General features: G+C 40.4%; 1 protein-coding gene across 1 annotated transcript in view; it reads right to left on the bottom strand.

The window, feature by feature from the left end:
- Positions 1-11,340, bottom strand: part of LOC113017638 (Fc receptor-like protein 5) — a 54,075-nt gene extending 42,735 nt beyond the window's left edge. The window contains exons 1-7 of the mRNA XM_080295495.1: positions 11,215-11,340; positions 10,529-10,658; positions 10,135-10,395; positions 7,896-8,195; positions 7,449-7,709; positions 6,954-7,202; positions 6,692-6,811 (exon numbers count right to left, since the gene is read on the bottom strand). Of these exons, the coding sequence (XP_080151621.1) occupies positions 6,692-6,811; positions 6,954-7,202; positions 7,449-7,709; positions 7,896-8,195; positions 10,135-10,395; positions 10,529-10,658; positions 11,215-11,340 (1,447 nt within the window). The remainder of the gene's footprint in view (positions 1-6,691; positions 6,812-6,953; positions 7,203-7,448; positions 7,710-7,895; positions 8,196-10,134; positions 10,396-10,528; positions 10,659-11,214) is intronic.
- Positions 11,341-13,315: the final 1,975 nt, after the last annotated feature.

Genomic DNA, 13,315 nt, shown 5'->3' with positions numbered 1-13,315 from the left:
GGTAAGTTGATCTATAGTGTTACATCATATTCTATAAGGATGTTATGTGTTTGTAGACTTTCTGCCCAGTTTGACCCATTTAGCAGAAGTCAGCCTGTGTTTTGGGGTTTGCAAGTGTTTTGGAGTTTGCAAGTGTTTTGGAGTTTGTACGGGGTGTTGATTCATTTAAACTAACATAATCATCCTGCTGCAACCAGGTTTCTGTAAAGCAAAGTAAATCAGTTTGTTGATCAATTATTAAGTCATGTACTAAAAGAGACTTGGAAGAGAGAGACATAATATTTAATAATCCACATTTCTCTGTCTTACTCTTTGGTTCAGATGTGGATACTGTATTGTTCTTTCTTTATGATTTTTTTATGTATACGTTGTTTTTTGCTGGTTTTTAGTTTGTTTTTTGTCTGTTTGGGAGCTGACACAGTCTCTATGGAGATGAGGAGAGAAGCTGCAGAGAGCCGTGTAAGACTGCAACTCTGCTTCCTGGTCCCAACTCTGGATAGTCATATTTTGGGGGATTTAATACATTTGTCCATATTTCTAGAAATGAGAGCTGCTCCATCTAAAGAGGGATGGATGCCGTCTCTCCTAACAAGACCAGGTTTCCTCCAGAAGGTTTGCCAATTATCTATGAAGCCCACATCATTTTTTGGACACCACTCAGACAGACAGCAATTTAAGGAGAACATGCGGCTAAACATGTCACTCCTGGTCTGATTTGGGAGGGGACTAGAGAAAACTACAGTGTCCAACATTGTTTTGGCAAAGTTACACACCGATTCAATATTGATTTTAGTGACCTCTGATTGGCGTAACTGCGTGTCATTACTGCTGACGTCAATTAAGATTTTACTGAATTTGCATTTACCCTTAGCCAGCAGTTTTAAATTTCCCTCAGTGTCACCTGCTCTGGCCCCTGGAAGACAATTGACTATGGTTGAGGTGTCTCTAGCTTCACATGTCTCAGAACAGAATCGCCAATTACCAGAGTTTGACCCCTGGCTGGTGTGTCACCGAGTGGGGAAAAACAGTTTGAAATATGAACAGGGGCTTCTGTTTAAGACTATGCTTCCTCCTCATCGTCACCCAGCCGCATGGGGTGTGCCGGGGAACAGCTAGCGGGGCCTACGCTATCTTCAGCTGCACGCCCTATCCGGTCTTTAAAATGGTAAATGGCCTATATTTATTTATTTATTTATTTATGCTTTAAACTACATTCAGTCATCCACCCATTCGCACACACAGGTGATGGCAAGCTACATTGTAGCCACAGCTGCCCTGGGGCACACTGACAGAGGTGAGGCTGCCGGACACTGACACTTGTGAAGTGTCTTGCCCAAGTACACAACGACCGAGACTGTCGGAGCCGGGGCTTGAACCGGCAACCTTCTGATTACAAGAAGAACTGTCAACTCTTGAGCCACGATCGCCGATCACTTTAAGCGATAACGTGACAAATCCTGCAAAGTAGTCTGTGTTTAATATGGCTTTTGTGTTGTTAACATGTTTAATGTTTTGTATCTTCTTCTATTTATTTTCAAAAAGCCCCTAAAAACAGTCAGCGATCACTGTCGGACTCTCTCGGCTTTTATTACCAATAATTATTTTAAAGTTCAGTTTTTAAAACCTTACGATGTAACGCCCAGCCCATGCAGCAGTAGGGGAGACCGGGGATAGTTGTAACGTGGGTCAGTTGTAACACTTCCAATTTCTCCAATCAGGGCTAAGTTTCAAATTATGTGATTCATCCTGTGCATGCCCAATTCAGTTCTGCTATCACATGTAAAAAATCAGCACATTTTGTCAAACACAGACAATTTAACATGAAAAAAAGTAATTTGTATGCCAAAAAGTAAGTATTTCTACTTTATTTCAATTTCTAATAGCATTATCTGCTTTGCAGTTAAACTCATCAAACTTAAATTGTGTTATTTGTATGTCTATGGGGATATATTCTGTGTAGGTCTTTAGTGCTAATGTTTTAGCCGTTGGCTGTAATGTTAGCTAGTTCATGGCTATAGGAGTCTGGGTCAGTTGTAACAGCAACAGTCTGGGTCAGTTGTAACAATAATGCAGATGTTACAACTTACCATACTATTACTTTAACTTATATTAAACAAGTTGGGGCAACGACATCAGCAGAGAGAGGTTCACTGGTCACCTTTGTATATGCGGTTAATGCCATTGGCAACACAATTCCTCCACTGTTTGTGTTCCCACACATACATTATGCAGACCACTGTGTCAGAGATGGACCAATAGGAAGTACTGGTAGTGGAAATAAATCAGGATGGGTGCAAGAAACAGATTTCCTCATCTTTCTGAAGCACTTTGCAAACCACACCAAGGTAAGCCATGATAAAAACTAATGGAATTGCGATGCTGGTGAACAACTACATTTTTTCAGCTTCATTGTTATGTTCAAAATTGGTGCAAGAGTTGTAGGTTATAATGCCCACTGAGCCAATGAGGCCAAACTCAAGGAAGACCAACCAAAATTAATGAAATATTCAGTTGCAGAAATTTCCATAACTTGTCTTTTTTGGGGGGTTGGAATATGTTCAAAAGCTGGATTTCTGCATTCTGTCACACACACACACACACAGCTATATAAATGGCTCTAAGTGCATTCATGTGTTGAATAAACAAAGATTACATGTTAATGTTTTGTTAGTACCCTTATTTCATTGTGTTACATTTCACCCCAGGATATGTTACAACTAACCCAGACTATGGGGTTAATTGTAACATTTCACTCTTTGTGTTTGAGGCCATACCATGCAATGGGTAATTGTGCTGCAGAGAAAATAGCTGCACTATTTAATAGCCGAGACATGTAAATACTTTGCATTACATTTTGAATCCACTACCTTAAAAGAGCTCCAATTTACAGATAGAAATGTCAAAAATGTTACAACTATCCCCGGTCTCCCCTATATGAATTACTAACTTCGTATTGTGGATGGATTATCTTAGTTGTTCTCTTGGCTGAAGTTTGGTCTGTTTACAGCATCCTACCATGTGTTTACATTTGTCCCTGACCACCGAGAATCCTCACGTTAACTTTTATCGAGTGGAAAAAAGTTAGCGTGTTCATATTATGCTCACATAGCTGTATCCCTAGAGGTCACGTAGCACATCGTTATATACCAGCTAGCCAAACTTCAGTAACCCTACAAATGTCACTGCTGATTAGTTTTCGGTCTTCATTTATGTCGGAAGTGATAACAGAGCTGTACGTTTGAATTTGTTTCCAAAACCCCGCAGTCAGGACATGCTATATTGTATTTAAATGGAAGCTAGCGAGCTAACTTCCTGCTAATTTCTAACTCCGTTAACTGTCATAAATTTGTCATAAATCAGTTTTCATGGATGCCTGGATGTTAAACTTAATTGTTACACCTGGTAGAGCAGAATGCTGATCATGTTATTACAGATGAAAGACTTTAGACCGTTTTTCAACTCTCAGTGATGCCACAGTGATCGTTTGATTTATGGACCTGCAGTGGAGTTTGAGCCCAGACAAGGCTAGTGACGTCAGACATAAAGACTGGATAGCGGCCTGGCTAGCAACGGATGAATCGAGGGTGTGAAGTCGAGTCTCAAATTCAGTAATCCTGGCCTCCAGAGCTGCAAATATGCTAGATTTGTTACAAGTATCATTACTGCTGAGGAGGCAGGAAAGTGCAGGCGGGACAGGTGAAGAGGCCATGCTGCTAGCGAGTCGGCTACAAGCCAAGCTAAGCTAGTGAAACAGCAAAGACACAGTGAATGAATACTTTGGCTATAAATTAGGGAGTGAGTACACAGAGAGTGTGCTTTGGATGAAGCACGTGAAGATTATACTATAAAAACAGAAGTTATCTAAAAGTGTTTAATTAAATTGCTATGCAGATAAGCTACTCAACAACACCACTGTGTGTTGGAACAGGAACAGGAAGTGATACTCTATAGTGATGTGTCGGTCGCGAACGAAACAGCTCTTTGAGCCGACTCTTTGAAGTGAACGACACGAGCCGGCTCCTTATTGGGAGCCGTGGGTGGTGTACAGTCGTGGGTGGTGTACAGCCGTGTTTTTTTTTGTTTTTGTTTTTTTTTTCTTTCTCTCACCCTCTCTCTCGCACTTTTTTTCCCACTTCACTCTGCACGCAAGCCTTGTGCTTTGGGCTGGGAAGAGGGGGGAGGGGCGGTAGTTACACTCGCAGAAGCACAGGAACAGAGCGGGAGGGAAAGAGAGAAAGAGAGCCAGGGAAAACAAGGTCACATTAGAAAGGTATAGTAATCATCCACAACTATTTTCAGTTGCGGATGATAAAGGATTCAGAAAGTTTATTCATGCAGGCCCATATGACAGAGAATATGCATCTTCTTTTTGTTTTCATATTTTAATTTATATTTAATTGTGTTGTGGTTTGCAGTGTTTTGTGTTGTTTCACTTTAAATTTGTTTAAAAGGAAAAAACTGAAAATTTAAGTAGTTAAAAGTTGAAATGTAAGTAGTTGGTTTTTGTATAATATGATTTATTGATTACATTTTATGTGGAGTGAATAAATAAAAGTATATTTACGTTGGCCCCTAGAGACAAAGTATGTACAAACTCCAAAACACGTAAAAACTCCGAAGCACATACAAACTCTGAAGCACGTACAAAACACAACAGAAGTGCTCCAGGATGCTAGGCCCAGTGTTGAGCTTTTGTTACCTCGTGGCTACACAAGCCAGGAAGTACCAATGACCGGATTTGGTGTGTGGTAGTAACAGGTAAATGAACTTTTTTTTAAAATTATTTGAATATATATGACTGCTTGTGTATAAATACACAAACAATACACATATGCTTTCAATTGTGTAATTTAAGTGATCTAGGTAGCTCTGTTTTGGAAGTTTAGTTAACGCTAGGAATGTGTTTTGTAGTTCGTACGTGCTTTTTGGAGTTTGTACGTGCTTTTTGGAGTTTGTACGTGCTTTGTCTCTAGGGGCCACTGTTTATATAGCCGAGCCGAAAGAGCCGGTTCTCTAAAAAGAGCTGGAAATCCCATCACTAATACTCTACCGAAGAGAGAGCGAACACCAAGTGACAGTGCCCACCAAGACATCAGTAGGGCTGAACGATTATGGAAAATAATCTAATTGCGATTTTTTGCCCCAATATTGCGATTGCGATGCGATATGCGATTATTTTTTAAGGTCTTTGTCTTCTGTATTATTAAACAAAGACAAGCAATACATCATATAGTATGGCCAATACTATATTACATTAATTTTAAACTGTTCTTTCCTGGAAGACAGACCTCTGTTATGATGACATGAGGTGATGCATGAATTGATGACTGACATTTTTATTTAACTTCTTCAATCACAACAGTATATTTGAACATACACAATAGTTTATTTTTAGCTTACAAACATCTGAGCATAAAGTGCTGACAAGGAACCCTGGTGTAAACATTAAAATGAAAGTCAGTACAATGTGCAGATTGCAGAAATATACATAAACAAAATCAGTGGCTTTACCACACTCAGTTTTTCGACATCTGTGAACTACTAGACAGTCATTCAATTAAAAAATAATATTAAATAAATAAAACTAATAAATAAAAAATACACACATCTTACTGATCTCTGCAGTCAGTAACATTACACATAAAGTGCAAACATAATAGCAATTGTATAAACACACACACAAACACGCCTTTAAAATTTAAAGGCGTGAAATTGGACGGCTAGTTCTGATTAGCGTCACCGCTGTCTCGGTGGAGTTTAATAAACTCGGCCGTCTGCTTCTTGCTATCTAAAATATAACCAGACACTGGCGTAAATTCTCGACTGTCTCATACTTCTGTTTAATAAGTTTTCTGTTTGACGTTTAGTCAGCTGTGTGAAAACCAAGGAGGAACCCACCCGGGGGATTAATAAAGTTTTATTTTATCTAATCTAATAACTTTTATCTCAGCCAAACCGATTTACTCACGAACAAACAAAACACTGAAAAAAGCCCAACAATAACATTTTTAGGTTGTCTAAGTGACTTATATATCACGTTTAACCCGAGCAGCGAAACTCCGCGGTGATCTGAAAATGATGTGCCGGGAGTTGTGCCGTTCTCGGCCGCATCAGTAACCCTCGAGCTCCCGGCTAGCTGTCGAGCTGGTGGGTAGCAGACGCCTCTGAAAACGTCGAAGCACTTTTGCAAATATGGGATATCTTGATAAACCGAGCAGATATTTGATGTTTACACAGCTAGTTTCTCGCCTGAAAATATTTTAAAAGTTTATTTTGTGACCCAGAAAGATTAGTATGAGTAATTTTAAAACTTAGTAGCGGCCGCCATTGTTGGAAACTGGAGTTTGGCTGGGCCGCCCTATGAATTCTGGGATATGGTAGTAATTTGGACAGCCTTCGGCGCGTCGCTGTGACGTAATCGGTCTACAAATGCGGCCTCAGGAGGATGCAGCCCATGAATTTGGACATGTCCAGAGTATAATCGCAGCCTTTGCGGTTAGAAAATTGCACTTGATCATGTCGCGATATTATCGCAAATGCGATATATCGTTCAGCCCTAGACATCAGTGTTGAAGGTAGGCTTTAAGTGTCAGTGTGAACACACAGATATAGTTCCTTGTCCCATATTTCCCATGTCAAACTCTGAACACAGGTTCATTGAATAATGATAAGTAAAGGAAAAAGTTCTCACTGTTGGTCGTTCTGCAGCGATACAGCAAGAGCAGGAGAATAATAAGAAGAGAGACTCCAAAAACCAGTCCAACAATCAACCACACAGGAGATGAAGAGCTGTCAGCTCCTGACACAGTTACTGTGACAACAAACAATAAAGTTTAATTATACTTTATAATTCATAAAATAATTTTAGGAAACTTCTCAGAAAATGAGGTGACTTCAAGCCTTAAAACAAAACTCATTTATAAAACTCCATCAAATGTTTTGATCCTGCTCACCTTTAACTGACATCCAGCTCTGTGCTGACTCTCTTCCTGAGTACTGACACTTGTAGAAACCTTCATCAGACTTTGACACTGCAGAGATCTTCAGCTCCCCTCGGGGATCATTTTGAATAAGTTTGTCATTGTGATAGAAAAACACATTGGAAAGTATTTTTTGTGTTCTCAAACTGCAGCTCAGACTAACAGAAGCTCCCTCAGTCACAGGATGAACAGGACTCACCAGGATAGGACCATTACCATCATCTGTGACACAATCACACACAATTGTTTCAGTCACATCAGCTGCTGCACACTTTGAGAAAAAGCTGACAAACAATAATAAGAACAGATTGTACAAATGCTTTTTTTATCATGAAGATCTGATCTTGTGTATTTAAAAACTGCTATTTTTCTCCAGATAAAATGACTTCACATACAGCAAAGCTGGGACAAATGTTCATGTGACGTCTAAATCATTAACATCCAAGAAGTAAATGTATAATAACATACTCTGTACAGTGATGTTGACTGCACTGCTGAACTCTCCTGATCCAGACTCACACCAGTACACTGCAGTATCTGACTTTGATGTGTTGATGTCACATGTGGATCCAGTCATTCTCCTACAGTCAGAGTACAGTCGGCCGTCCTCAGAGAACTTCCTCACTCTCCACTCAGTGAAGTTTCCCTCACAGGTCAGTGAGACAGAGTCAGAGGTGAAGTGTTGCACTCTGTCAGGACTCACTGTGAGAGACGCTGCTGAATGAACATCTGGAAACAACATGCAGTGAACAGACAAAGCTCACAGATGTTAGGATTATAATGTCAGAAATGAAAAGATTGATTCTTCTTCTCAAAATAGTTTTTAAATGGGTTTATCACAGTGAGAGAGATGTTGGTGAATTAAATGATGACATCATATCAGCTCAATGAAACGATAAACAGAATCAAACTGACCTGCAGACCAGACAAACTTTGGTTGACTGTGATCAGTGTGATACTCTGGGTCTCCTCTTCCAGCTCTGCACACATATCCTGCTGTGTGTGTCTGTCCATGAATGATGTAGGAGTCCTGTGCAGTCCCACTGCCATCAGGTAGCAGCTCATAACTGGAGGATTTCTCTGATAGATCAGGAACAGCTTTATACCAGTAGAAGCTCCATCCTGCAGACGGATGTTCAACCTCACAGTTCAGAGTTACTGAGGCTCCAGGACTCAGCCATGATGGAGACACAGTGAGGACAGGACGGGGTTCATCTGTTCAACAAAGATTTTCTCTCAATCTTTCGTCTCTTAACTCTGAATTCAATGTCACTAAAATGTTGACTCACAAATATTTATGATGAACTTTAAGAGTGAGACTATCTAAACATGTCAAATATCTCAACATGTACTAATAAAAACACATTTTTACAAACTGTTTCTATTTCCAGGTTAAATGAACTATGACTCTACTTACTGTCAGAAACTGTCAGTGTGACTGAATCACTCCACTCTGTTGTTTCATGCTGTGAACTTTTCATTCTGCCCTTACAGCGATAGTTTCCACTGTTGGATGATGAAGCAGATCTAATCCTGTGTTCATTTTGATTTGGAGCTTTTATCATGCTGTTTGTTTCCCACTCATAATCCCACTCAGTGTCTCCTCCATGGATCTCACATCTGACAGTGATCGTCTCTCCTCTGTATATCTCAGACCAGTTTGGATGCAGAGTCACAACAGGCCTGATTGAGGCTGTTACTGTTCAAGAAAGTACAATAAAAACACATGAATGTCAAAAATGTTAATGCCTTTTGTTCTTCAGCTTCCTCCTTAATCAGGAATTTATCTGACTTCATGTTAAACTGACCAGTTTTCCCAATCCTGACTGACTGGCTGTCCTCTGTGTAGTAAACTGGGTTTCCTCTTCCTCCTCTGCACCTGTAGAGTCCTTCCTGTGAGACACTGATTTGTCCATTTGAGTGGAAAACTGCATCTTGTGTGGTCAGGGCTTCAGAGGATTTCTCATCTCTGTACCAGTAGTATTTCCATCCAGATGATGATGATGGGCTCACAGAGCAGGTCAGGGTCACACTGCCCCCTACTGGAACAGCTGTGTTATCAGCTCTCAGTTTGGCCTTTGGTTTATCTGCAGTTCAGTTTAGAAAAAGAACAAAAGTCAATGACTGAATCAAACCAGTTGAAATAACTTGGTGGAAATATGGAAATAATCAAATTTTTATATTATTATAGAAATATTACAAAAAAATTAGTATAAGAAATAAAATAGTATAAGAGTAATATTACAACTAAGTAGCTGCAGCTATTGTTGGAAATACGTGTTGTTTTGATGTTTTGATGTATTTCCATAAAGTGAGTTTAGACTTTTCATCAAGAAAAATCACAGTTTGTGCCTGTAAGCAAATTGGTAAGACACAGTAATGTTTCAGTGTGAAGCTGCAGGACTGCATTTTGTTTTCTGCAGCCGCTGTAATTTTTTAGTTAGAGTGACGCTAACCCAGCTGCTAATAAGGACTACTGTAGACTGCTGTTTTCCTAACTTTGTTGTAAAAAGTTAGCAAGAAGTTGCAGAGGATCGTTACCGGACTAGATAATGACAGACGAACTCCAGATAGTCACTCCGAGTGCCTGAGTCGCTCAGAGTACCTCTGCCAACGTGGGAAAGGAAAACAAATACCTGTGGACCACGTGGAGATCACGCACCTTCATCATCTTTGTGCTTCTCAAGGAACTGAAGACAACCTGTTAGCTGGACTAATCTGGTGAGTGTTGCACATTTTCACCATGTACTGAGGTTTAATTTATTTTTTGCTCTTTGACTGAAGAGACTGCGGTTTGGAGATCTTATTACATTGCTACGTTCTCCAGCATCAGTACAGGCCTGCAACAAGGCTGTATTAGTGCTGCTGGTTGTTCCTATAACTGAACTGATACTAAAACCTGCCATTTTATTATATTATTATTTTTTATAATTTTGGCTTACTAAGAGAGGGTTGCTATGGTGTATTTTACATTGTGTATGGTGTAATTTACTGCACTGTGATACACTAGTGTTCATTTTAGCAGGTAATGCTACTTTTAGGGGTAAGTTTAAGTGATCCAAATCAGAGAAGTTAATTTACAATAAGTGCTCCTGTTAAGACAGATGTAAACATGAAAACATGAAATGTCAGCATGAATCATGGTCCAACTCACATGAAACTGTCAGTCTGAAGGCATCACTCCATCCTGTTAAGAGACAGTCACTGCTACCCCGACATCTGTAGTCTCCACTGTGGGACACTGAAACTCTGCTGATCCTGTATTCACTGGATGTTGGAGGGCTGTTTGTGTTGGGTGCTGTCCATTCATATTTCCACACCTTTCCTTCACCTCCCTGAATCTCACAACTGAGAGTGATTGTGTCACCAGTGAATATCTGAGACCAGCTGTGCTGCAGATTCACAGCAGCCAAAACTGTTCAACAAACAAATAAACACAATTTTTTTAAAACTAATCAACAGCAAACAAAATACATTAAAAAAATATAGTTATAAAGTGTTATAAAATCTTGAATTTGTTTTATTTCACAAAAAAACTTAACCCTCACCTTGTTTCTGAATTGTAACTGCAGCACTGTCCTCTGTGGAGAAAACTGGATCTCCTCTCCCTCCTCTGCAGTAATAGATGCCTCCTTCTGAAATACTGATCGTGTGCTCTGATGTTCCAGCTCCTATTTTCTGAGCTCCAGAAAACTGTGAATCACGTCTGAACCAGTCAAACTTCCAGCCAGCAGAGCCCTCCACAGAGCAGCTCAGTGTCACACTGCCCCCTGCTGGTATGACTGAACTTTGTGCTGTCAGTGTGGCTCTGGGTTTAATTGCTGTTGAAGTTACAGGAAAAGATGAACATCAGATTGTCACTTGCTTCAGGAAAAACTTTGTATAAGAAGAACAACAAAAATTAACAAGAAAAAATAAAACCTTTACAAATTTGTAATATTTGGATTTCAACAAGTGAGTCTTTCATTCATGGTTTTAAAGCAAAATTTTCCCTCAAATTTAATTCAGAAAAAAAAAAAAACGTTTGGGCTTTTTGTTTGTTGGAAGGCCAACAGTACATATTGACTGATTAAAAGCTTGAGAGAATTTATCCAGATAAACTGGATAAAAATTCTTACATGATAGAGTCACTGGGATGATATCACTCCACCATATGAATGTCAAAAATGTTAATACATTTGTTCTTCATCTTCCTCCTTAATCATGAATTTATCTGAATTTATGTTAAACTCACCAGTTTTCCCAATCCTGACTGACTGGCTGTCCTCTGTGTAGTAAACTGGGTTTCCTCTTCCTCCTCTGCACCTGTAGAGTCCTTCCTGTGAGACACTGATTTGTCCATTTGAGTGGAAAACTGCATCTTGTGTGGTCAGGGCTTCAGAGGATTTCTCATCTCTGTACCAGTAGTATTTCCAGCCAGATGATGATGATGGGTTCACAGAGCAGGTCAGGGTCACACTGCCCCCTACTGGAACAGCTGTGTTATCAGCTCTCAGTTTGGCCTTTGGTTTATCTGCAGTTCAGTTTAGAAAAAGAACAAAAGTCAATGACTGAATCAAACCAGTTGAAATAACTTGGTGGAAATATGGAAATAATAAATATCACATAACTTTAATGGTGAAGCTGCAACAAACTGTACAACTATCACACAAACACAACACTAATCTTTCATATTTAATTTGCTGCATTTCTAAGTTAAAAACACACATGAGGAACAATCAGTGGATTTAATGTCTGTGAAGGTTCTCAGTCATCCAGGTCATCGTAGTCAAAGGAGCTTGCAAAGAAAAGCGTCTGGACTTCTTTAAGTTGCTTGAAGACGTTTCACCTCTCATCCGAGAAGCTTCTTCAGTTCTAAGGTCAAATGGTGGAGAGTCCCAGATATAAACCTAGTGGGAGTTTCCCCCCACAGAGGGACAAAAGGACCCCCTGATGATCCTCTAATCGCCTGAGCCAAGGTGTGAAATTAGGTGTGGGACCCAATCAGCCAGAGTTTCGGGTGTGTTCATTGTGAAACCTGGCCCCACCTTGTCATGCGAATTCCTGAGGTCAGATGGCCAGTGTATTTCAGACCCAGCAACACACTCAGACAGAAACTGGTTCACCCGAAAGACAAAACGCCAAAACACAAACTTAACAACGTGGTGTATGCTGTACAGTGCAGCGAGGAATGCCCAGACCTCTACATTGGAGAGACCAAACAGCCACTTCACAAGCGCATGGCACAACACAGAAGAGCCACCTCCACAGGACAAGACTCAGCAGTCCATCTGCATCTTAAGGATAAAGGACACTCTTTCGAGGATGCCAATGTTCACATTTTGGACAGAGAGGACAGATGGTTTGAAAGAGGAGTGAAAGAAGCCATCTATGTCCACTGTGAGCGACCATCTTTGAACAGAGGCGGGGGTTTACGACACCAACTCTCTGCCATCTATAATCCAGTTTTGAGATCCCTTCCCAGACGCCTTAACGCCCACTCACATCCTGGGCCATCTGACCTCAGGAATTCGCATGACAAGGTGGGGCCAGGTTTCACAATGAACTCACCCGAAACTCTGGCTGATTGGGTCCCACACCCAATTTCACACCTTGGCTCAGGTGATTAGAGGATCATCAGGGGGTCCTTTTGTCCCTCTGTGGGGGTCACTCCCACTAGGTTTATATCTGGGACTCTCCACCATTTGACCTTAGAACTGAAGAAGCTTCTCGGATGAGAGGTGAAACGTCTTCAAGGAACTTAAAGAAGTCCAGACGCTTTTCTTTGCAAGCTCCTTTGACCAGTGGATTTAATGTTTCTTAGTGGATGTGGTGGAGCAGCTGAGACAGATTCAGCATTTGTTCTGCATTTCATCTTTCATGTATTAGAGCTGCACAGCAGAGAAGTTACTCTCATATGTTTTGTTCTCTTCACTGTGAATAAAAAGCTGCTGTTCAGGTTTTTGTTGTTGAAATAAAAACTAAACATTTTACTGACCAACATGAAAGACAGTTATAAAGCTGTAAGAAATAGAGATGGACCGATCTGATATTAGGTATCGGTATCGATCCGATACTGACCTAAATTACTGGATCGGATATCGGAGAGAAATAAAAAATGTAATCCGATCCTTTAAATATCACGAAAGCACCTCACAAAACTTGCGACATGGGGTAACTCAGCTCATAACCTTAGCACGGTGGAGCATGTATGCATCATATGGTGTGCAAGACCTGTCAGCAGTCTGATTGAACATTTGGAGCCTCGCTACCAAACCGGCATTTCATCTCCGAGGTGTCAAGAACCGAAGTTCAACACACAAGCTGGACCCAGGAGCAGAACACACACACAGCGG

Source organism: Astatotilapia calliptera, chromosome 3 (genome assembly GCF_964374335.1).
Source record: "Astatotilapia calliptera chromosome 3, fAstCal68.1, whole genome shotgun sequence".
Taxonomy (NCBI): domain Eukaryota; kingdom Metazoa; phylum Chordata; class Actinopteri; order Cichliformes; family Cichlidae; genus Astatotilapia; species Astatotilapia calliptera.
Note: the sequence above shows the minus strand (reverse complement) of the source record. Positions and strands in the feature narration are given on the sequence as shown.